The sequence below is a fragment of the Saccopteryx leptura genome, chromosome 6 (assembly GCF_036850995.1).
Source record: "Saccopteryx leptura isolate mSacLep1 chromosome 6, mSacLep1_pri_phased_curated, whole genome shotgun sequence".
In the NCBI taxonomy this organism is placed as follows: Eukaryota; Metazoa; Chordata; class Mammalia; order Chiroptera; family Emballonuridae; genus Saccopteryx; species Saccopteryx leptura.
In genome coordinates this window covers 57,215,549-57,242,187 of record NC_089508.1, presented here as the reverse complement: position 1 = coordinate 57,242,187, position 26,639 = coordinate 57,215,549, and the positions used below count along the sequence as shown (strand labels likewise).

The following is a 26,639-nucleotide window of genomic DNA, read 5'->3' as shown; positions in this document are numbered from 1 at the left end:
CAGAAAAGGATAATTCAGTCATTGTTGGCCAATTACTGTTTTAAAACAAAAGTCTGAAAGTGGCTTTATCAGACAATGGAATATGACACTGTAAGAACTTTTCATGATAAAATCTATTCCTGTAGAAACTAGATGATTTATCGTTATGCAAGAATAATTTCTGTATTAGAGAAATATTGGTAGAAAAATAATTAAGCCCTTCTCAAAGCCTAAGAGTCTAAGAAATAACACATTTGATTAATTTTGCTACCTAAATGTTGTTTCAATAAATACTTCATTAAATTTATATGGGGTAATTTGCATACTGTAAGACTTTTAATTAATAAAAGATGGCTTTCATTGGGAAAGCATGCATAAAAATCTGACAGCCAAGAGTGGTATATGTTCAAAATAAAGTTGTTTTTTCATTTAGCCTTAAAATTCTTTCCTTTTAAAATCATATAAATAAAAAAAGTACTTTGCTGAATAAAGAAGCCCTATTTCCTATATTGTAACTGAATTATTTTGGCACGTCTATGATAAAATATTGGTATGAACAATTTGCAATCTAAAATCCAAAAGTAACTTATTTTGAAATATTTCCAATTCACTTTTAGTTCAAACACTGTGTGAAGCCAGCTTGTTTACTGCCTTTGCCATCAGTCACGTCACACAGTACCTTCAGGAGACCATGCTGCCCGGTGTTTGCCGCGTATCTCCACGTCAGCTGTCTGGTGCCGGTGGGGTCAGCCCAGGCAAAGAGCCGAGCCTGCCTGGGCAGCAACCGCACTTCTTCCCGTGACCCACTGAAACACAATGATGCAACATTAAAATAGCTTGGCCTTGAGAAACCCAGGCCTAGGTTTTACTGAGTAAGGGCTAGCACAAAATCTTATAAAATAGTCTTTGTAAATAAAACACAACTCTGCTTAAAAAATAAGCTCGAGGTGACAGATTATTGTTCTTTCTGAAGTTGCGGTATGCTCTGATTTGATGCAGGTAAACACACACCAATGGAATTTATTAAGGTAAACAGACTGATATGTCAGATCACACATGTGGAAAATGCTGTGAATAGTAGCCGTGTTTAAATGTAAGCTTTTTAATAAAATGCAATCCATAAGAAACATGAGTTGCAGAAAAAGAAATAATTGGGTCCACAATGTTGCCACTCTGTGTGGTCTGTGGATGAGCAGCATCCACAAACCTAGGGCTTGCTGGAAATGCAGGATCCTAGACCCCGTCAAAAACCTACTAAACCAGAATCTGCATTTTAACAAGATTTTTAGACGATCCTGAAATTGATATTAAAGATGTATGGTCCATATAATATAAAAAACTTTCCAAAGAACTAAAAAAAGAAAAAGAAAAAAAGTAATCCAGTTAGATTTCAATTTCAATCTGCGCTTTTAAATCTTTCAATGGATTCAAGCCATGAGAGTTAAGAATAGACAGATCAGGCAGGCATTATTTTATACTTACATATAATTATTTATGTAGAATTGTTTTATAATAAAACAATGCCTTGCAGATTTATAATAATTCTTTTCAAATATATAGTATTATATATTATAAGGGTTAAAATTATCATTGTATAATGATCCCATCCAAGCAAAATAACAGCACAAGCAAGACCAGCAAAATTCCTGTCAGTCTCTACTATATATAGTCAACATGACTACTCAATGTCTTCCTATTTAATCTTTTACTACCCCTACAAAAAAAAACTAGATATGAATTTATAGGGAGAGGTTTTCTAAGTATTATCAGATAACAAAAGAATAATAATGTTTAACAGGTTTGCAACTCCTTATATGCAATTCTGAAATTTAAAAACTCCAGAAGTCAAATGATTCTTCTATAAAATTGGTATCAATAGTCATTTGGCACCAAAACCTGATCTGAAATTATATGAGACTATTACTAGATTTTTATTAATCCCGATTGGTATAAATATTCCTAAGTTTTGCTGCAGAAATATTGTATTTGGTTATAGAGTACTGTCTCAAAACCTGCTCAGGGTGTTAGCAATAAACAGAATATGTTCCATAGTATTTTTTTTTTTTTGACAGAGAGTCAGAGAGAGGAATAGATAGGGACAGACAGACAGGAAGGGAGTAGATGAGAAGCATCAATTCTTCACTGTGGAAAACTTAGTTGTTCATTGATTCCTTTCTCATATGTGCCTTGAACCAGAGGCTACAGCTGAGTGAGTGATCCCTTGCTTAAGCCAGCCACCTTGGGCTTCACGCCAGTGACCATGGGGTCATGTCTATGATCCCATGCTTAAGCTAGCAACCCAGCGCTCAAGCTGGTAAGCCCACACTCAAACTGGATGAGCCCACATTCAAGCCATCAAACTCGGGATTTCAAACCTGGGTCCTTGGCATTCCAGTCTGATGCTCTATTCACTGAGCTACGACCTGGTAAGGCTAACGTATCTTTCTAAACTCTGAAAACATTTGGAATGTGACACATATTCAATCTCAAGTGCTTCCCAGAAGGAATTTTAGACCAGTAAAAGCAAATCAGATTTTTCATAAACTTTTTTTTTCATACCTCTGTTTATATGTGAGGGCGTCCCATGGTGTGTGGTTTATTATTAGGGCAGGTGCAGATCCCTCATGGTAATCAGAGAAGGTTATGACAGTTGAATGTTCAGCGGTGTTTACATCCACCAAGATACCACAATTCTATTATAGGAAGGGGATAAAAAGTACATTGAGTTATTGCTTTAACTTGCACTTACATTTGGATTTTCAATCAGCTATGGAGACACAAAGTTTGTTTTCTTAAATTCTTACTGAAAAGCACACAAGTTCTGATCTCTTAAAATACTTTTATGGCATTACATATTGATACAGTAGTATCTTCAAATAATTACAGGCAGAATTTGTGACTTGTTTTAATAAAACATTTTAAAGCAAATATTAAAAATCAGAGATACTTTATTTTAAAACATGAAAACTTACCAGATCTTCTAAGCTCAGTAAGGTGCCATTATCCTGTCTGTTATAAAAGAATGGTTTGGAGGAACCTTCACAGCCTACTACTCTCACACACAGTTTGCCTGACAAATTTTCAGGCCAAAATGGAAGACACTGAAAAGAAAAGTTAGTATCAGTCTCAGAACAATTCTGTGGCATAAATAAGACAGTAGCTAATTAATTTTTTACTTCTAAATATTATCCTGTTTCAATTATTTCTAAGTTTCTTAAAATATTCCCTCCAGGCCCTGGCTGGATGGCTCAGTAAATAGAGTGTCAGCCCAGCATGAAAACATCCCAGGTTAGATCCCCAGTCAGGGCACATATAAGAAGCAACCATCTGCTTCTCTTCTCCTCCCTCCACTTCCACTCTTTCCTCCTCTCTCACAGTCAGTGGCTCAATTGGTTTGAGCATTGCCCCAGGCACTGAGGATAGCTCAGTGGCCAAAGTGGTAGCCTCAGGCACTAAAAATAGATCAGTTGATTTGAGCATCAGCCCCAGACCGGGGTTGCCGGGTGGGTCCCGGTTGGGGTGCATGCAGGTATCTATCTCCCCACCTAACTAAAAAAAAAGGAAAGAAAATGGAAAATATTCCTCCACATCTCATATTGATTGATAATAAAATGACTATTTATGAAAGAAACTCCATCAGAAGAATATAGATATATTAGTCCATATGTCCTTATAAAATAATTACAATATGAGAAACTGAAGAGCTTACTGATTAAGAATGCCCCAAATATTTAAACACTATACTCTTAATAACACTGTTTGTGCACATCTTACTTCAATTTCTTAAAGCACTATAAACTCTTTCAGAGTATCTTATCCAAAATAAACCAGAAAGATAACTAAAAGCAGAGGAGAGAACACCAAAGACCTTGCTGGAAGTACTATCTTCTCAGCTGTTTGACCTTAATCAAGTTATACCCTTTTTGAGCTTCAATTTTCTTAACTGTAAAACTGGGATTTTAGCTCCTAATACAAAATGTCTCTCTGTTATAGAATAACGCATAACTTCTATTTCTGAATAAAAATACTATTATCAAACCCATATCAAAGATAAAATGATAATGAGAATGCATTTGTTGCCAAGTCTAGGGAGATTATTTTAAGTGCCTTGGAAAGTGTATGCCTCTTAGAGCTTGAGAGTAGTTTGTATTATAATTGGAATCCTTCCTCTTATGCTCTTTGCTAAGTATATTTTAATAATTTTAGGGTTTTTTTTTTCGAGATGTACAGAAGAATAGCTCTATCCTTAAGGTCAGCTAATTTAATTGAAAACAGGCAAATTCAAGTACTACTGCTTGTCTTTGCACTTGTGCTCTCCCCTACTCCTTCCTTCATTCTCTTCACCTCCTCAAATCTTACTCAGCCTGCAAAGTTTAGTTCAAATTCCACCTCTCCTATTCAACGTTCCCCTTTGATCTGGACCACAACGACCTCAACTTCCAATGACCTTATTAACCTTAAAAAAGTATGAGATTAAATTTCCTTCTCTGTTAAGTAACGGGGTTGAATTTTAGGAAATTTTCAAGGAGACTTCCAACTCAGCTCTTCAGAAATTTACAACCACCTATAACTTGGTATATACTATCTTTCTTCTCATGTATTAATTTATGAGTCTTAAGTCTGCCAACAAGATTACAAGCTTCTTGAATACAGAATACATTGAGACAATATCTGCAGCAAAACTTCAGCAAAAGTTTGTATCTCCATTCTATACATACAGGAAGAACTACAGATTTAGTGTTAACCAGATAGACTGGGTTAGTAGTAAATATCATTAACAATTTCCTTTTTAAAATATATGCTTACAGAGCCCTGGCAGGTTGGCTCAGTGGTAGAGCGTCGGCCTGGCGTGCAGAAGTCCCGGGTTCGATTCCTGGCCAGGGCACACAGGAGAAGCACCCATCTGCTTCTCCACCCCTCCCCCTCTCCTTTCTCTCTCTCTCTCTTCCCCTCCCGCAGCGAGGCTCCATTGGAGCAAAGATGGCCCAGGCACTGGGGATGGCTCCTTGGCCTCTGCCCCAGGCGCTAGAGTGGCTCTGGTCTTGGCAGAGCATCGCCCCCTGGTGGGCAGAGTGTCGCCTCCTGGTGGGCGTGCTGGGTGGATCCCGGTCGGGCGCATGCAGGAGTCTGTCTGACTGTCTCTCCCCGTTTCCAGCTTCAGAAAAATACAAAATATATATATCTTACAGTGTGTAAGAAAAATCTTTCAAAGTTGACTTTCATATTTTAACAAATATGATAGCAAAGTGAGTAAAACAAAAAGGTATATGTAATTCTTACTTATATGTCTATATTTATTTGTACATATTAGAAGCCAGTTTTAAATAATTCAAGAAAAATTTTACCTCTGAAGAAGCAATATAGTTCCACTTATTAGTTGGCATTGAACCATCAGGTGCAATTTCACCGACTTCTAGTTCTAATGATGACTTATTTGCAATGGTACAAAAGGGAGTCAGAGTAACTATTCGTGTAAGATTAAAACTGCTCATTTTGATGCTAACACCAACCTGTGGAAAGAAAAAAACAAAAACAAACTTATCATTTTCCCGAAACTTCACCAGCTTCTTTAAAACACACACATACCATTCATACAGAGATGTCTTAAAACATTCTATAATATGATTTTTTCAAGAAACTACTGTATAGGCCATATTCCATTAATGATTATTTTTCTCACTAATAAGAAAAATTTTGGTTTCTTAGTTTGGCTCCATCAGAAATCAGTTCAAGAAGTATCAGTTGGCAATTTAACTAATGATGACTTGAAATAACAGATTTAATTTGTATGCTTTACTTTTTAAACATTCCAAACATAAGTTATTTTATAATTAGTGCAGAGGCTGAAGTTTGGCTGCATTTATTATCTCTGTTGGTAATAAAATAAAATAAAATAAAAATTTCAAAGTGCAAGTCAAACAGGTTAACTGGCATCAGATTACCCACATTTTCAGTCAAATTTAAGATTTAAAAAATGTTTCACAGAGAATAAAATGGAAGGAGAATTCTAACATATGCTGAATATTTACCAAGTTGTTTACTTGGACAGTTTCAACTCACTGTCTTAAAAGTTGACAAATTCTGGTTTTGCTATGCTACTAGTAGCCATAGAAATCTGTAGAGACAACAGTCCTGCACATAAAACTATGAATTAAAATGTCTGTACCTTGTAGGATCCAGCTGGTATACTGAAGAAAATGGGGAAAAAGTCAAAGTTAAGTAAGTAAACAGAACCTTACCAGGTATTCCATGTTGTTCGCAGGACACTTCACACACCCGTAACTTCCTACTGTATCCAAAGAAAAACCACTGGACCAGGCACTAGTTGAAATTTTTAATTGCACCTATACAAAAGAACATATACCATTATATAAGAAACATAAAAGACTATATTCACTTTATTTGATGGAAAGTTTCTATACTACTAGGAATTTATTTATTATCATGGTACACAGAAAAATATAATCAAAGACATATTATAAATGGGTAACAGAAACTCAGAGGGTCAATACAACAAAGCAATGTTCTCACCTTCTCATTCGTCTATGCAATGGGCAGAATGAATTTAAAGATTTATACCAATTGTGTTGTTTTAAAAGAAGTATAATATAAAACATTTTCCAGCATAAGACTTAGGATATAGAGCTAAGAAATAAAATTTTAGCATAGAGTGTATACCTTTAACATTATTCAGCAAATGCTAAATGAAAAGCATTATGATAAGCAGAGAGTACCTGTCTTCTATGAGCTTCCAACTAAACAGAGAAAGACAGGAAATACAGCCTAATAACTATGTTGTAAGATTCAATGTGGTAAGAGCCATATAAAAGATACAAAATGTTATCATGGTGAGAGGATAAAAAGTTTACTACTAGGTATGGAAATTAGATAAAACTTTTATAGAAGAAACCTAATTGTGTTCCTGTTTCAAGCTCCATCCATCCAACTATATTATAAAAAACCTGAAGCCAACCAGAAGTCAGACATATAAACAGTTATTACCATATACCATGTATTAATATTAACCAACATTCTACAATAGTTCTTCTCAAAATGTGCTGCCTGGACCATCACCACCAGCATCACCAGGAATCTATTAGAGATGCAAATACCAGACCCTACCCAGACCTCCTGAATCAAACTATGAGAGCATGACCCAGCAATATATTTTAAAAGCCCTCTAGGGGTGATTCTAATGCACACTGAAATTTGAGATCAGCTGTTCTAAGAGAACATGGACAGGATAATCAGCCCCACTTTAGATGGTCAGAAAACCCTTCACATATGTCAGACCTAAGCAGAATGTCAAAGGGTGAAGAGCAGATAACCAGAAAAGAAGCGGCAGATGGAAAGCAAAGGAGAAAAGGCAGTCCAGGCAGAGAGTGCAAAGGCAAAAGCCTAGAGCTAAGTACTTGGGGAGTAAATGGTAAACAGTACCAAGATATGAGTCTGAAAAAGAAAGAAGGGACCAGAGCATAAAGGACCAGACTTAGACATTAGTTTCTCTCTCAAAGGCCTGTCTTAGTCCTCTATACATAGAAGGGATCAAGTAGTATATGCCAAATTCAACTGTTTGCCTTTGGAAATTCCATTTCATCACTGATAAACTACATAACATCAAACTTCCTACCCAACATTTATTCAAGAACAGAGGTAACTCTAAGGGCACTAGAGAAAAGGGAAACTCAGCCTTGGAGACTGCTGTCTTTAGTTCCTAACATCCCACTAGATTATGCATTCCCTAAAAGTCTCCTTGTACCTAATCATACCAACAGCACTTAGCAAACAGGGTAAGCATGGTTTAGGGAAAGCTAATGTCTCCCTAGTTTCCAAATTAGGAGTTTATTTTAACTTGTTATAGCAACAAAAACACACCTTATTTTTACTAAAAATGTTCTTCTTCTTAAAAGAGAATAAAATAATATCTCTAAAATCAGCTGGATGTTTCACATGAATATCTTCTGAACGATACTGAAGAACCCGAGAAGTCTTGTTGATTAGCCAATAGGGACTAAAGACAGACAGCACCATCCGACTGCCGATTCGTCTGACATGGATTGACAGGTCGACTGTCATCACTTCTGCAGAGTCAGAAGAAAAGCACACAAGAAAGAATTCGGGAAGTGTTTCACATATACGGAAATGTCCACTCCAGTTTTTGCCTTGATATTTCACCAGAACTAATTCCATTATTTCTCCACTGATTCTTGAATGCAGAACATCAGCAGCACTTCCTTCTGCCAGCTCACGAGTTTCTGCTGTTCCCTAAAAATAAACAAGAGCAATATCATATTTTATACAAATGCTAACTAATCTACCAGACTCAAGATTAACTGACAGGTCTTTAATAAAGTAACATGTTAACATATTATGAATGTTCAACAATCACTAAAGACTGAAAAGAAAATACTATCTCACAGCCAAAGGCAGAAACAGTAAACCAATGGCCATAAATTATGAGAAAAAGTCAAAGGCTGGATTAGGAACCCTGGATGTTTTCCATTAAAAGCTATGCCACTAAATAAGCCATTTATTTACCTGCCTGGGCTTCAGCTTCATCCTCCATTCACATATTATGCCCAATGGTTCGCTCATAAATAGACCAAGAAAAGTGATATCAAACTATTCTGACAAGCTAGCTAATTAAGGTAGAATTATTTTTTAAATGAATAATAACATAATAAATTAGGCTTTTTTACTGAACACTTCCCTGGTATAAATACTATTTAGTTCATTTAATTAATTTTAGTCTCCAAAAATCAAGTTTGGTTTATTATCAGATAAAGAAAATAAATAATTTAGGTTCCAAATATTTTCCAGACTTTTGTATGTTAAAATGTGTGACATGTAGAATTTTAACAATATTTATCATACTTCATTGCTAGAACATGATTCCTGGCCTTGGCCGGTAGCTCAGTGGATAGAGTGTCGGCCAGGTGTGTGGATGTCTCAAGTTTGATTCCCAGTTGGGGCGACCATCTGCTTCTCCACTGCCTCCCTCTCCCCTTTCTTCTCCTCTTGCCCTCCTGCAGCCAGTGGATCGATGGTTCAAGTGTGACCCTGGACACTGAGGATAGCTCCATAGGAGCGCATCAGCCTTAGGTGCTAAAAATAACTAGGTACTCGAGCATTAGCTCCAGATGAGGTTGCCAGGTAAATCCTGGTTGGGGCTCATGCAGGAATCTACCTCACTATCTCCCCTCCTCTCACCTAAAAAAAGAAGAAAGAAAATGACTCCTAATATTTCTTAAAACGAACTATAATTATTTTTCAGTTCAATAGAAACTTGGAACAAATTATTATAGAAACTTGGAACAAATTATTATATCCACTTTAAAATTAACTTTAGAATTAAGATGAAAAATTTTCTCACTGGCTTTTTTCTTCCTTTAGCTAATGTATTTTTACTTAACTATAGTCAATAATAGAGTAATAACTATGCATGGTGCCAGATAGGAATTAGCTTTATTAGGGTGATCACTTCATAAGATATTAAATATCTAATTACTATGTTGTACACCTAAAATTAATATAAAATTATATGTCAACTGTAATTTAAAATCCTTTTTAATTATAAAAATATAGATTATTATGGTTCTTACATTATGGCAGACAGAGCAGAGTTAAGTGGTAGGAAACAAGGAGCCCAAATGCCTATGTTCAAATTCCAGCTTTAAATTGCTGTGGAATCTCAGGCCTGTCACTTCACCCTACTGTGACTCAATTTCCTCACCTGAAAAGTGAGTCAAATAAGAGTATCTATCTTTCAGAAGATTACTGTAAAGAGGATGAAATGTATTAATACATCTACAACACACAGTATAGTGGCTAGCACAGAATAGATGCTATACTAATTTTGGTTGTTATTACGATTAGTGCATTATAAGTATGCTATGTAAAACACTGACCTCAACTAAAAATACTACATAAAAAACAGAATCACTCCATGCAATAATAAAGTTCAAAGAAAAGACAAGAGACATACCTCAAGTAAATATCTTAGGGAATATGGGAGAAGATTCCGCAGAGTGAGGGCAGGATAAAGGTGAATAATGTAAGCTGGATCCCAGTCTTCCCCATGCGTACATATATAGCTTAGTTCATCAGGCAGAGCAACTGTGTTGACTATGAGAGGCAAGAAGCTGACTTCTGCTGATGGACACTGCAGCATGCATCTGACCTCCCTGCTCCTGTGAAGTTCTTCTTTCCAAGAAATATAAGTGGTAGATTCTCTGTATTGGGTCTCCATGATACCAGCTGGCTGAATAAATAATTGACATCTACAGAAAAAAAAAAAACAGGATGAAAAAAAGTTTTTATTGAGAACTTAAGAGAAAGAAATCTCATTAAATCTTCTTGATAACTCCACAAGGTAAGCAGTATTATCCTTGTTTTTACAGATGAAAAAACCAAGGCTAAGGAAGGTTTAGAGACCTGCCAAGTCACAATGCTAACAAATGGAGGAAATTTCTGAAAACATAAAACACTCTGTACACAATGACAATTTTTTAAAAAGTCATTTCAAACTCAAAGACACTCTTATAAAAATAGATCTCAGAAAATTCTAAAACATCAAATATACAACAAGAAATTTTCATTTGGTAAATCCAATGATAATATAAATGTACTTCTCTATAACTCAGTATGTCCTAAAGCTGACTTTTACAGATCTTTAGATAACAAAAAAAATAAGGTTATCTTTTCTAAAATATATGTCATTAATTCACAGAATTAAAAATATATATTATAGACCTCTTAAAACTTAATATATTCAAGGAGGCACTTACCTATATGAGTCTAAAGGAACATGAAACTCCTCCGAAGGTCTCGCTACTCCAATGCGCTCCAATAGCTTAACATTCTTCACAGATTTATAGATGATGAATGCAATAGAGAAATGATTTTTAATCTGTTGGACAAAATAACATGGACTGTTTAAAAATATGTAGAAGTTCAAAGAAAAATGTGAACTGAACACAGTTACATTTAGATATAAAATGCTTCAAGCCCAATATTGGAACACATTTTTACTGGCAGTTGAAAAGTTTTAGAACATTTAAGTGCTATATTCTATATATAAAACTTGATGTTTAAGTGGCAGTTGAAAATTATTAGGATTTTCACGTGCTCTATATATTACATGATGATGCATATTTTAGTGTAAAATGTTATATTTGAAAAATGTATTAATCTGAAGATTTCAGCCACAACAGTTTCTCCATTATAACCTTTTCTCAATGCACTATGTGATTAGACAGAAAAGGATAGCACAGAAATTATGAGAAAAAGTAGTACAACTCTCTTTTCATGACTATTGTGTGATGTTGGCTGGCGCTAGTAGCAAACTAAGAACTAACAATAGCCAAAATTTGACATAATTTTATTTTTACCTGTTGTTTTTAGTAGGAAGAAACTTCTTTTGCTGACCCTATACTGAAATCTACGATAATGCAGAGAAAATAAATAAAGCCATAAAGGTATAGAAGAAAACACTCTTATTATACAGAATAAGATGTAAAATTTGAGGGAATGTGTAGATCATTCCAATATTCCTTCATGCATAGTTGAACGATTCAATCCTGACTGATATACAAACAGAATGGAATGTTATACTGTTTTGACAACCAAATTATTTAAAATTGCTCAGTTCTGAATCTTGAAATAGACAAAAATCTTCATTAATTTTAAACCTAGGACACAGGAAAAATAGGCTTTAAATTAACAAGATTGTTTTATTAGACATTTAAAATAAAGACTTATTACAAAAGCAAGTTGGATAGGAAATATCAATTCAATCTGTTATTTATTTCTAAATAATCAGCATTGACCTAATGAAGTTTTACTCTATTCCTATTTTCACCTAAATTATTTAATATTAATCAATATACTTAAAGGGAAACAATTTACTTTCATGCATTACCTGAAGAGGAGACCGAAGGGTGATTACTTTATTCCCTTCAGTTGCATCAATTTGTACCAAGACTGAGTCAGAATGACTGGCATTGGGATTCCGTACATTATACAACTGCCGACCAGGTCTGGCCACGGGGATTTTTGCAACTTCTGTATATCCATGAGGTACTAAGGCAGAGCATACGTGAGAAGCATTCCATATATTAATTTAACTATATTTCTCTTAAAATAATCATCAGTGCCTCAAAATAACAGCAAGAGTATTCTCCCCCAAGCGTAGCAACGATTACTCAATATGCTTGTGTAAGATACAGGAACTAACAAAGAAAGAAAATAAGTTATTATCATAAATATTTTGGACCCAAAATAATTTCTCTTGGGGTTTTGAATATATTAAAACAAACCAACAGAAACGTACTTGTTCCTATCCCAAGTTTATAGGACCTATGTCGCCTTTTCTTTGTAATGGTGGTAATTACTGTCAATATTTTTTTTAATTGATTTTAATTTATTGTTTACATAGATTCTAGTGAATTACTGTCAATATTTTAAGACTTCTGAATATTTACCTTTCTTTCCTTATTGTTACTTTTCTTTCCTTATTGAACTCCCACGCTTTTTGAAACATAACACATACTGTATTGTTTAAAAACATAGACATAATCCAGTCTTTAATATAGTTCTTAAATTAATCAAGTTTAATTTTCTCAATTTAAAGGAGGAAGAAAACAAAAGACAAGAGTTTATCAAATATTTGTTTCAAGCCTTTAAAATACAGTGTCCCAAGGTACCTTCAACAATATATATTTTTCCAGCTTTTGTCAAGAATAAGCAAGCCCACATCAGCAATTCCAAATATGCCCTTACTATAAAACAAATATAGCATACCAAAGGTCAGAGTGAACAAGGAGCTTTCTTGACGGCTCAGTATAGACAGTTTCCCTTGACATGAAGGTTCCCTGCTGGCATATTCCAATTCCAAATTCTGACCAGCATCAACATCATAAACATCACTTTTCTCAAGGAAGCCCATAACTCTGAGATGATGATTAGGCTGCACCTTAATGGGAACACCTAGAGCATTTTTTACTGTAAAAGGAGCCTTGTCTTTTAAGAAGTAGTCAAAAGTGGAAGCAGTGCCTTCTGAAAAACCCTGAAAAGGAACATAACGTCACAAGATTACTGCAAGATGCAAATTATTTTAAAAATTACAATGTGACTACAGTTTATAGAAATCAATTTTTATTAGAAGCAAAAAAAAATTACGTTTCAATTTAAAATTTCTTTGAAATATTCCAAGCAAGAACCAAACATACTTTTGCTAAATTATTGAAAACATTAAGACAACTTTTGGATATCGTTATATTCATGGTATCTCCTGAAGAAATATGAACTGCTGTTTGTGGCTCAGGAATAAAAGTAATATCATCGCCTGGTATTAAACTTTTATCCTGGACTGGATTCTTCTTTACCTGTGAGGATAAATAACAAATTTAAGTTAAGAGCCAATTAATAATAACATTAAAATATTCTGAAGAGTTACATTCTCCTAAATTAGTCACTTTATATTAAGGTTCCCCAAGTCTCATTTTCAAAAATATTCAAGGCTTCACTTGAATTTCATGCAGATGAGCCTTGTATCTTGCAGTGTGCAGTCAAGTGCATGGAGGAATGTTTACAATGGGCCATGAAAGCACTCAGAGTCAGCTACAATATTCATCTCTTGTGCATTCCCCAGAGCAAGATAATACTCAGTGTTGCCTGGTTGTTGATGAACAATCTAAGATGACCCTGACATCTACAACTGACCTTATTGGAGTTAATATCTGGAATTCCTTCTATTTTTTACCAGTAACACCTATAAGTAAGTAATATGATAACCTTTCAACTGGCCATCAGATTCCATAGTTTTTATTCTAACAGCATTTCAAAAGCTCTTAAAACATTCTTTGTTAGCATGACCAGGTCAGAGAGAGGTAGGTCATAAATATTATTTCTACTTTATTGACAGGATTGGGATGAGAGTTAAGTGACTTCTCATCTTTAAAATAAAAATCTGTTGAGTCCATTTCAGTGCCTCCCATCAGTCAGGCTGCCACAAAGGTGCGTTGTGACATATAAGGGAATATAATTCACAATCCTGTTAATCTAAAAAAGGTACTGCAGTATCTAGGCTTCTGAAGTGTTTTCAGGAAGCACCATAGATAACAAAAAAGAATTCATGAACTAGCATAGCATTCTTCAAAGAACTTTATTTTATGTAGACTGCACCTATCAATATGTATTCTATAAATAAACTAAAGCTTACCACTCTTGCCCTTTTGGCTAAAAGTTGAAACTAAAACTGAGAAAAATTTAAACATTCATTTAAAAAAGAATAATTACAAGTTAGCATAAATAATATTTTGATAGAACTATTAAAACTATATAGTGAAAAGAGGGACACTAACAAATATTTTTAGTGCCTGCTTTAAGAGAAGACAGGCAGATTCTCATTTCTGCTTCTACTTTTATTCTATTGCATCATTTAGTCTCTGGGAAATTCTACTGTATGCTCATGAGAATGAGAATGACAATGACAATGGTATGTAACATCTGATTATTTTGAAAAGCATTTTGACTCTGCAGACTCCCAGAAAGGCCTCAAAGATCCTAGACCATATCTTCAGAATCACTGTACTAAAAAATATAAAGAAATGTACACAGTGTCATTTTACATGAAGATATTTTATGTTTTCCTTACATCAAGCCTTAAATTCCATTGTCTCTTCCCCTCCACTCTCTCAATCAGTGGCTCCCAAACAGCATGGATTTCATTGTAATAGTGAACCTGAAAAGGCACAGAATTGCAGTCAGAGAAGCTTTCAACTTTAAGTTCGTACTTCTATAATCAGAAGAAAAAATATTAAGTAATTAATGTTATATATCAATGGCCATTTTAACACCACACCTGAAGACACAAAGAATATATACAAGGGTGCATTTTCCTTTACTCTCTTACTTTATTAACAAAAACAAATTATTTAGCAAATGGGTATACAATGCAATGAATAGTTCACATGCTATAAAGATGTATACCTGAAACCTTTGTGTTCCTATGGGCCAATGTCACCCCAATAAATTTAATTTCTAAATAAAAAAATATTTTAAACAATAATAAAGACCAAATAAATACTACACAGCAACATATTAAATGTTAGAATCTATTCATATATATACTTGCTGTAGCCATGCACAAACAAAAAAAGCTCCCATCTTAGTTCTGTAACTGTACTTTTGAAGAGTTGGTTTTGGAGGTACTAAATGATGTGGTCATACCTCTAGTGTCATGTCAGCAGAAGCAGCCATGAGGGAAGTCCAATTTTTAATTTTTCCTGAAAATTTTGACTCCGTCAATAATAAAGGTACAGTTTGATGTCCAAGTCCACATTCTAAGGTAACCTGAACTGACTCTACAACAACAGCACAATTTTCCTCTATCAATGGATTTTTAATGTCTTTGAAATTTTCTGTTATTTCTGTTGCCATGTCAACACCAAGAAACCAAGAGTTGTAATCACTAACAGATTTGACACCCCAAAGATTTTCTGTTTCCTTAGATGTATCTTTGACTTCATCTTCTTTTGTCTTTGGAGACATAGCAGCCATGATTGTCATCACAGTATTAAGAATTATGGGTGAAATCTTTAAAAAAGGAAGAAAAAAATTTAGAATAAACTCTTTCCCAGATGAGAAAAATACAGAAGTTTAAAAGTAACTAATTAAAATTTTAAAAACACAAAATCCTTAACTAAGGAAAACATGAGAGAACACAAAATCATGAGTCAAATCAACTAAACGCATAACAATGATTTCTGCTCAAGTTACTGTAGAATTAATTAACTAATGTTATATGTCAATTGTCAAAACCTAAAGTGTTATGTAACCAGAAAAATGCAGAAGTGTAATTAAAGTTTTCATTTTCAACCAGCTACATCAACCAAAGTGTGTGATCCTCATCAAGATTTCCACACAGTTTTCATTACTTACTAAAACAGGAAGCCAGAGGATCTCTATGATCCCTTTCACCTACTCCAAGATTTTCAAATTCTACCTCTTATTATTTCTTGATAATACCTTTGCTCACCTGTCCATCCCTATCACTGTGCATTAGTTTACACTAATAATTCTGTCTCTATTCAGTCAGCATCATGTCAGCCCACCCACCACACCTACGCCAGAATGCTTTTTCTAAAGCCCAAATCTGGGCATGTCATTCCTATGCTTAAGATCCTCAACAACTTCCCATAACTTCCAGAATAAAATTCAAATTCTCTTTAGCATAGGACACAAAGCTCTTTGTGATCTGATATCTAATCAATTAGCTAGCCTAGATTTCTCAAAATTTGAACAATACTGGGTTGACTAAGTGGATTCTTTTATTGTTCATTCTCAGAACCCTTACTTATTTAATATCTTAAAGAGATATGGATATATTGCCAAAAGAAAGATCTAGTGTGCACTATTTCCCAAACTTAGAATTTCTTTCATTACCTTATTAATGTCACCTATAATTAGTGCTTTCAATCATACAATTCCATCACATCATTCTCTCTAGTCATATGGGCACACCCCTCTAAGTCCTTAAAGGATTTTTTATACTTCTGCATTAGTGTATATTGTCAGTTCTGAATGGATAACCTCGTCCCTCTCTATGTCACTTTCCTCAGATTCTCAAAACTCAGTTCAAGTAGCCCCAATTCAGAGAGTTTCCCCAAATGTCCTGGATTGAGTTAGAGGGCCCTTGCCTGGGCTTCCAACAGCACCTTGTGCATGCCTCTAGCACTAAGAGCTGGAGTCACTGATTTACTTCTTTCTCTTTCATATCTCAGTTCATTGAAAGCAGAGACCATGCAGTCACAATGCCCCGCACAGGAGAAATTTCTAATATAGCAAGCGCTCAAAAACTGTTTGTTGACTAAATAAATTGATATACATACAAATGGAAAGACAGTCCCCCTCCCAGTGTCTTAGACAAAGTGCATGCAAATTCAGTTTTCCCCTCATTTACTAAAGTATTTTAAAAAGTAAATCTGTTGACAAAATACAATCTAAACTATTTTAAAATCTTGAGAAAACTGCATTATAATATACATGGTGATTCAAATGACATTAGTTTGAGCCTTGGTTTAATTGCTATTGGTTATTTACCTATACAGTAAAGTTAACTAGCAGAATTGATATTAGCCACCTCAACTTGTGTCCTTTGGACAGAGAGAGAAATAGATTTTGGAAATTATTCTATATCTCCCCTTTATAACAGGTCATGAAGTCATCCTTAAAGAATATAATTCTCCACATCCCAGTCCAACATTCTATACTCTGCACCACCGCCTGGTCAGGAAAGAATATAACTTCTAATGGAGCAAAAAGATTACTTTTCCAATACTTTAAATGTTAGACATTTATAATAAAAATAAATCCTAAATATTTATTTCCAGCACACATCTGCCTTTATAAATATTTTATAAGCCAAATAAAACAATTACATAATTATTACATTCAATCAAATTATACCTAAAAGCCTAAAAATAACATTACAAATAATAAAAACCTAATTTTTCCAGTCTTCCTTTCTTTCTCTTCCCACCCCATCTCTACTATCCCCCCAAACTCAATCTCCCCAAAACACACATCAGATATAATTGATAAAAACTATTCTGATAATTTGTACATATTTGAAAGTACTCTTAAAGAAAATAAAAACAAATATCTGCATTAAAGAAAAATGTGCTTTAATGTTAGAGATATTTATTGATTACCAAATAGGTAACTAGCATAATGGTCTAGATATGAGATATCAAAAGATATTGTTAGAAAAATAATTAATTTTCACTCAAGTAATACTAACCTTAATTATAAATTCTCCAACTACAATATTTATATTTTGTTTTCCTGAAGCCCATGAACATTTTTCCATAAATAAAGAACATGGCTGTAAGACCTAGAAACAACAAATAAATGAAATTCACATTTCCTTAGTAACAGAACTATTATACATGCTACACACACAAGAACATGGGTTACTTAAATTAAGATTTTTAAGGTAAATTAGCTGAGAATCTCTTGTGAGAGCTCTTCTAAACTAATGCAAGTCTGAATACTGTTAAAGAACTTTAAGCAGTTCTGATCAATTCCTTTATGTCAAATTCATTATGCACGTTTACTATTACAAATTAAAATGTTTCCTTTTCTTAAAATATTTTTCAAATGATGCCCATTGTAAAATCTACTTTTAAGATGTCTATAAAAATAAGCTAGACTATGGTAAGATCTTACATTTGCAAAGAGTTTCATGAGGAAATAAAATTGTTATGTCATTACAATTTTTATGATTGCTAAATCACTTGAAATTGTTATTTGTAGTGAACAGTTCTGTTAACATCTCAAAAAAAGAAAGACTATATGGTAAGGTAAGTAAATAAACAGTTTCCATTTGCTTAATAAAAAGTCAAACTTGAATATATTAAGGTCTTCATTAGAATAAATTTCAAATCTTCAAACTTGATTTATTAAAACTATGAAGCCCATATTCTATATATAATTAACAAAATAAAATAATCTTAGCCCTGGCCAGTTAGCTCATTGGTAGAGCATTAGCATGGTGTGTGGATGTCCCAGGTTCAATTCCCAGTCAGGGCACACAGAAAATGCACCCATCTGCTTCTCCACCCCTCCTCCTCTCGCTTCTTTCTCTTTCTGTCTCTCTCTTCCCCTCAGTTAGAGTAAGTTGGCCCCAGGTGCTCAGGATGGTTCCATGGCCTCTACTCTCAGGTGCAAAAAGAGCTCAGTTGCTGAGCAATGGAGCAACATCCCAGATGGGTAGATCATCGCCCCTTGGTAGGCTTGCCGGGTGGATCCCAGTCAGGGCACATGTGGGAGTCTTTCTCTTAATTCCCCTCCTCTCACTGAATCAAAAAAAGCAAAATTATCAGCATCTTGTATGTCAATTAAATGAAAGAATTAGTACTACATAAATTTTAATTTTAAAAATACAGGATGAGCTTTTAATAGTGATTAACAGAACTTTCTGTGACATGTCAAAAGAAGATGATCATGCTAAAGAATGTTTCATGATAAAGCCTAACCCCGTATTTATGCAAGTCACTTAAACTCACAGATATTTCTAGTTTAAAACAACATTGCAACTGACCAGGTGGTGGTGCAGTGGACAGAGCGTCAGATTGGGACACGAAGGCCCCAGGTTCAAAACCCTGAGGTTACCGGCTGAAGCACGGGCTCATCCGGCTTGAGCATGGGGTCACTGGCTTGAGTGTGGGATCATAGACATGAACCCAAGGTTACTGGCTTGAGCCCAAAGGTCACTGGCTTGAAGGACAAGGAAGCTGACTTGGCCAAGGGGTCACTCGCTCTGCTGTAGCTTCCAGAACAAGGCACATATGAGAAAGCAATCAATGAACAACTAAGGAGCTGCAATGAAGAATTGCTTCTTATCTCTCTCCCTTCCTGTCTGTCTGTCCCTATTTGTCCCTCTCTCTGACTCTGACACTCTCTGTCAAAAAAACAACAACATTGCAGATGGGTTGAATAACATAGTGATTCTCTTTAACATAAAATTATCACTTAACATTAAAAATAGTGATAATTAAATTAACTAAAATAGTATTTTTCAACAATGTAAAAATATAATTGAAGATAACTTAGTACAGCAAAACCCAATCTCTTTTGGTTATATAACTCCAATTGAATTTTTTCATTATAAGCTTCAAGATTTTTTTTTTTTTTTTTTTTTTTTTATTTTTCTGAAGCTGGAAACAGGGAGAGACAGTCAGACAGACTCCTGCATGCGCCCGACCGGGATCCACCCGGCACGCCCACCAGGGGCAACGCTCTGCCCACCAGGAGGCGATGCTCTGCCCCTCCGGGGCGTCGCTCTACCGCGACCAGAGCCACTCTAGCGCCTGGGGCAGAGGCCAAGGAGCCATCCCCCGCGCCTGGGCCATCTTTGCTCCAATGGAGCCTTGGCTGCGGGAGGGGAAGAGAGAGACAGAGAGGAAGGAGGGGGCGGGGTGGAGAAGCAAATGGGCACTTCTCCTATGTGCCATGGCTGGGAATCGAACCCGGGTCCCCAGCATGCCAGGCCGACGCTCTACCGCTGAGCCAACCGGCCAGGGCCATAAGCTTCAAGATTTTAATATTCATTCATTCATTGGATATACTTTGGTGAACAAAAGAAAGAGCTGAAAAGAAACACTGATTTATACTAAAATTCAAATACGGTTCAAAAGAAGAAGGTATAATGAAAAGAAAACCAGACTAGAGGTAGTCTCAGTTCAGTCACTAGCAGGTGTGACTAAATCATTTAACATTTTTGGAATGTAATATCCTTATCTGTAAAACCTCAAGTTTGTAGTAAATAATCACTGAAGTCCTAGAGAATTCTCACATTCTAGGATTGTACGAATCAACCATTTCTGCCATTCTTCAATCTAAGCTTAAAATCTAAGGTAATTCTTACTGTGGTAATGTTTTTTCCTCTCTTTTCTCTGAGAAAAGGGCAAGCAAGCACTTTAAGATCTCGCACAGAAGTTTCCATAATCTGCTGGAGTTTGGATGTTGACAGAGAGAGGTCACACTGGAATGAGGCTATCAGAGCAGGAGCATCAGCCTTTGTTAGGTTGGCAACAAACACCACTTCTGGATCTGTGATCCTGGCCTTCAAAGTCATATTTGGTCTTACAGAGTCATCTGAAGAAACAGAAAAGGAACCAAAAAAAAGCTGTATTACAGTAAATCTTGTCACTTGAGTACATGCTATCTTCTGTCACTAAATTGTTTCTAATATCCTGCTTTAACGAATATGGTAACGTTAACAAAGTTAAGAACCGACTGATACATACTAATAATAAAGATTATTAACAAATGGTAATTGTGCATGACAATGGCAAGCTGATCTCTGGCATCAGAAAATTATGCCCACTTTGACCTAGTTCCCTGGTCAGCAAACTGCAGCTCACGAGCCACACACGGCTCTTTGGCCCCTTGAGTGTGGCTCTTCCACAAAATACCACGTGTGGGCGCTACCTCAGTAAGAAATATACCTACCTATATAGTTTAAGTTTAAAAAATTTGGCTCTCAAAAGAAATTTCAATCATTGTTCTGTTGCTACTTGGCTCTGTTGACTAATGAGTTTGCCGACCACCGACCTAGCAGTATTATTCTTGTTTAGAAGTATTTGTCAGAATTAAGGTGTGTAAACATATATACACATAAGTGTATATTATTAGGTTATGTTGCAGGGGCAAAGAGGGGGAAACAGGAGAGGGGAATATCAGGAAGAAGATATGAGATCATGATAAAGTAGACAGACCATTATTATATGTTTACATTGATTTGGACATAAAGTGGGAAGTATCATCCTTTATGATATCAAGCTACAGTACAAGGCCATTATGATCAAAACAGCCTGCTACTGGCATAAGAACAGGCACACAGCTCAATGGAACAGAACAGAGAACCCAGAAATAAACCCATGCCTTAATGGTCAATTAATATTTAACAAAGGAGGCAAGAGCATACAATGGAGTCTAAAGACAGCCTCTTTAATAAATAGTCTTGGGAAAATTGACAGGTATCTGCAACTTATACCATTCACAAAAATAAATATAAAATTGATTCAAGACTTAAATGTAAGTCACAAAACCATAAAATCCTAGAAGAAAACATAGGCAATAGACTCTCAGACATCTCTTGTAGCAGTATTTTTGCCGATATATCTCCTCAGGCGAGTACAATTAAAGGTCAAAATAAACAGATGGTACTGTATCAAACTAAAAAAGTTTTGCACAGCAAGAGAAACCATTAAGAAAATAAAATAACAGCCTGACCAGGTGGTGGCGCAGTGGATAGAATGTCAGACTGGGATGCAGAGGACCTTGAGGTCTGAGACCCCAAGGTCGCCAGCTTGAGCATGGGCTCATCTGATTTGAGCAAAGCTCACCAGCTTGGGCCCAAGGTCATGGCTTGAGCAAGGGGTTACTCAGTCTGCTGAAGGCCCACGGTCAAGGCACATATGAGAAAGCAATCCGTGAACAACTAAGATGCTGCAATGAAGAATTTATGCTTCTCATCTCTCTCCCTTCCTGTCTGTCCCTATCTATCCCTCTCTCTAATTCTGTCTCTGTAAAAAAAAAAGAAAAAGAAAAAAATCCACTCTATGGTAGAACATATTCACCAACACATCTGATAAGGAAGGTAAACAATCCAATTTAAAAATAGACAAAGGGCTTGAATAGACACTTTTTCAAAGAGGACATATAGAGGGAAGGGGGAAGAGGGGACAGTATCAAAGAAGGTGAAGGGATTAGCCAAAATCATATTATACATACTTAACACATATACACAAACAACAGAATAGCAATAGCCAGAGGGAAAGAGGAGGTGAAGACAGGAGGAAGGAGACAAAGCAGGGGAAATGAGGGTAGAAAGAGATTTCACATGGAGCATGGAGGGGACACGATGCAGTGTGTACAGGGTGTTATATTAAGTGAGACACTTGAAACCATTTCAACACAATAAATTAAAAATAAAAAAATTTTAAAATAAAATAAAATGTTTAAATTTGAATGAGTAATTCTACATTCTAAAATTTTCTATTTCTCTTTTTGCCTATTTGTAATTTTTGTTAAAATATACAAGTTGTCATCTATGACAGATAAACTTTGCTAACCTTTTTCTATCTTGACTTTTGCTGTAGAAGTCTGTCGTAGTGGAATCTGTACTTCTTTTGCCATGTTTTCTGGACTTTGAGGCATAGCTTTGATAAAGAAATCTGCCACAGTCATCAGGAATTCCACACTGGCACATACATACAGCTTGTCAAGAATAGCATCAAGATGACTTCTTCCATCTTTGCCTTGTTTGTAACTTACATCAATCATAGAACTGTTATCTTGGTCATTCTTTTTATCAATCATTCTGAAAAAAATATACATTCATTATTTTAATCCTGCTATAATAACTAAAAAGATGAAAAATTTCCAACATATACCTTAAAAAATCTTTCTTTCACCTTTCTATTTCTAATCTGAACAGAAAACCGGCCACTGTTAACTAGAGTCTAATTAGCTAATTAGCATTCAAGATACAGTCTCCTGAACTCTAAAGCATGATTCAGATTTTTGAGCAATTACAGGATAATTTATAATTATAATGCAATACTAGAAAAACAAATCAATGAATGTTGGAAGAAATTTCAGCAAATAACTAAACATATGAACATGATCCCACAAAATTTAAAAGATAACTCTTCAGATCATTTTACAAAATAATAAATAATAAATACCTCCTTCAAGGTATTTATCTCCAAAGATCATACTATACAATTTGCATCCTAAAGTATTCAATGCAATTCAATTCATATCAGCCAGTGTTTATCAAGTGACTGCAAGGATAGTTCCCACACATCCTCACATGTGCTGGAAAGAGCAGACTACCAAAAACGTGATGGCCTTTTATCACCATTACCTAGACAGCTGTGGATAGCTACCTCAAACATGAAATGTGAAAACCAGGAAAGCTGCGTGCATGATAGCATTATTTTCTCATTTACTCATCTCTTAGAAAAACAGGGCTGAGTAATATCCAGTATGTAGTCAATGGAGTCTAAGGTTAGGTAGCAGCATACCTTTTTTTACAAAAAAAATCAAGGACAAAAATATTGTGTCTCATTATTTGGGAGAGAAATGAAAATATAATTAGGCTATTAAAGTTATACATTTCTCACTTTATAGCTGGCTGATATAAGTTAATCTTTCAAAAATGGATTGATAATTTGAAAATGCTAGGGATTCCATTTCTATTAAAACTTTTATAGAAACGTCACAGAACTGTTTATAGACAAAATAAATAAGACAGAAATGCATATTTAATTTATAAGTATATACACCATATTTCTCCATGTATAAGATGCTTCCATGTACAAGATGCACCTTAATTTGGGGGCCCAAAGTTTGAAAATTAATGCATTACATAAAGTTACTGAACTCAAGTTTTATTCATCATAAAACTCATATGATTCCTCATCCACAGGAAAAAGAGGGAAATGCAAGTAAAAAAATCTACAACCAATGTATATATAAGACACACTCAGTTTTTAGAACCCAATTTTTTCTAAAAAGGGTGCGTCTTATACATGGGGGAATATGGTAATTTTGTGTAATTTATAAATTTATAAAATTATGCAAAATTTTAAGGCTTTTTAAAAGGATTCTGAAGACTGGAAACAATATAGGATCACCTCGCATGGGTTTAACTATTAAAATTTTTACATTCTCTTAGTCCCTGTTTTTAAGAATATTATAAATTCCCCTTTAATTCATACTTTAAAGCAACTAAAAATGACATCAGCACTACTTTTTGATACTCTTCAAATTACAGTATGACCAAAGACCTCTTTTGATAATCCCAAGCCTAGCAATGAATGCCTGGTAGCAAAGCCACGTGTAATGTCAACCTTAAATAATGTACAGCAAATTCAGAGGTGACAGACCTTGATGTTGCTCTCTCAATGCCTTCTCTGAGATCATCAAGGGTGCATGTCTTAAGTTTAATGCCAAAATTCATGGAGCCATCCTTAAACATCTTCCCTGAGGAGGCCATAAGATGTAGTCTGAGTTCACCAAGACGGAAACTGTCATTATGAAATGAAAGTTTGGATTCCTGTGGTATATTTTTCAAACAAAAGAATCAATTATCTTTAAATATTATGAAATTACTTTTAAACATTTATTAATTAAGAAATTAAAGGCAAATCAATATCATACATTTTAAAAGAATGGTGTTAAAACACAAAAAACAGAACAGAGAAAATATTCATGTTTATGAGTATGATGAATGTATATGTACATACAACTGAACATATGTATATAGATGTGTGCTGATCCTCAACAACAGTTAATATATATAAATCGCCTGACCAGGTAATGGTGCAGTGGATAGAGTGTCAACTTGGGATGCTGAGGACCCAGGTTCAAAACCCCAAGGTCTCCGGCTTAAGCGCAGGCTCATCCAGTTTGAGTGTGCACTCACCAGCTTGAGCACAAGGTCACTGGCTTGAGCATGGGATCATAGACATGACACCATGGTTGTTGGCTTGAGCTCAAGGTCATGGCTCAACTGGAGTCACCCCCCCCCCACCCCGGTCAAAGCACATATGAGAAAGCAATCAATGAACAACTAAAGTGCCACAACTACAAATAATTGATGCTTCTCATCTCTCTCCCTTCCTATCTATTCCTGCCTCTCTCAGTCTCTCCAAAAATATATATATACTAGTTCAATGGAAATAAAAATAATTTTTGTCAATCAATCATTCTAATAAATATTTAATAAACACTTTTGTAAAAACAGACCATGATAGGAACTACAGGGTTTATGAGAAAGGATAAGGCATGGTAGATAAGCTAAGTGAGCTTTTACCCTAACTGAAAAAAAAAAATAGAAATACATTACAAGGTACATCACAAAGAGACGCTATAAGTTGTAAATGATTTAAAAATGACATGTAGTCATTTATTTATTCATATTTATATCCTCCCATATTCCACAAAGGATATTAATTGATTAGCAAAGAATGCAAATAGCAAAAGCTCAGAGGGTCAAACAGATCACTGTGGGTTAGAAAAAATTCATGAGGAAGGTAAGAACTTAATTGTGCCTCAGAGACTGAATGGGATTAAATAGGCTAAAAGAGTGCAGAAGACATTCTACATAGGGATAAAACATGAACAAACAACTCAAGATGCTCTGAAGGCACAAGGTACCGGCTACTTAGGCCTGAATAATCCAATTAAAGAATGGTACGGACTGAGGGCAGGAGAGAAATACAAAGGCCTAATCCAAATCCTCAAGATTTAAAATTTTATTTATAGGATAAAGAACCTCAATCTTTATGTCACCAAGAACATAGCTCCAAATTCTGTAGGTATGCCCAGGCTTTAAAAGAACAAAACCCAACCAAACAACCAAAAAACAAAAAGTCTTCAGTTAATTAAAGAATATTAGTCCTAACAGCTCACTGCAGACCATGGCATTTGGATGAGAGTACTAATGATGTGCAACCCTTGGCACACACTACAACTCCACATCTCTCAAAGAGAGGACCCTGCATCAAAGTGGGTCAGAATGACAGTATTACTGGCAAAAATAAAATTACTTTATAAAATTGTAAATAATTCACAAACTTCTGACTTTTATTAATAGAAATGATCTGGGGTGGGGGAGGGGAGGGGCACAAAGAAAACCAGATAGAAGGTGACAGAAGACAGTTTGACTTTGGGTGATGGGTATGCAACATAATCAAATGTCAAAATGATCTGGAGATGTTTTCTCTGAATCTACTTACTCTAATTGATCAAAGTCACCCCGTTAAAACTGTCTAAATAAAAATTTTAAAATGGCCTGTGACATACCTACTGATCACAACATACTCATGTTTGTGGTACAAACACTGATATAGACAATCTGAAGAAACTGACTTTTTTAAGAAGGAAAAATTACATAATACAATGCTTTTTAAATAGAATGGGAAGTTGTAAATGACAACATGAAAATCATTTATGAAACTGAACTTGTGCGAATGTCTAGGATAGATGAAGGGAAAACAGCTACAAACAAGGAAGCCATTGCAGTAGTGTAAGTATGAGCTAAGAAGTTTCAAGTAAATCAGTAGAGAGAACTGCCAGGA

The 26,639-nt window shown here is 35.1% G+C and overlaps 1 protein-coding gene across 4 annotated transcripts in view; it reads right to left on the bottom strand.

The window, feature by feature from the left end:
* VPS13C (vacuolar protein sorting 13 homolog C) overlaps positions 1-26,639 on the bottom strand; it is a 214,651-nt gene that overhangs the window by 51,996 nt on the left and 136,016 nt on the right. For all 4 annotated transcript variants that reach the window (XM_066342855.1, XM_066342851.1, XM_066342853.1 and 1 more), the window contains 17 exons: positions 24,444-24,613; positions 22,623-22,870; positions 20,411-20,640; positions 17,783-17,875; positions 15,211-15,576; positions 14,636-14,722; positions 13,209-13,364; positions 12,781-13,045; positions 11,900-12,060; positions 10,767-10,888; positions 9,965-10,259; positions 7,855-8,244; positions 6,219-6,323; positions 5,325-5,489; positions 2,952-3,080; positions 2,539-2,672; positions 659-785 (listed from right to left, as the gene is read on the bottom strand). In XM_066342855.1, the coding sequence (XP_066198952.1) occupies positions 659-785; positions 2,539-2,672; positions 2,952-3,080; positions 5,325-5,489; positions 6,219-6,323; positions 7,855-8,244; positions 9,965-10,259; positions 10,767-10,888; positions 11,900-12,060; positions 12,781-13,045; positions 13,209-13,364; positions 14,636-14,722; positions 15,211-15,576; positions 17,783-17,875; positions 20,411-20,640; positions 22,623-22,870; positions 24,444-24,613 (3,243 nt within the window). The remainder of the gene's footprint in view (positions 1-658; positions 786-2,538; positions 2,673-2,951; positions 3,081-5,324; positions 5,490-6,218; positions 6,324-7,854; positions 8,245-9,964; positions 10,260-10,766; positions 10,889-11,899; positions 12,061-12,780; positions 13,046-13,208; positions 13,365-14,635; positions 14,723-15,210; positions 15,577-17,782; positions 17,876-20,410; positions 20,641-22,622; positions 22,871-24,443; positions 24,614-26,639) is intronic.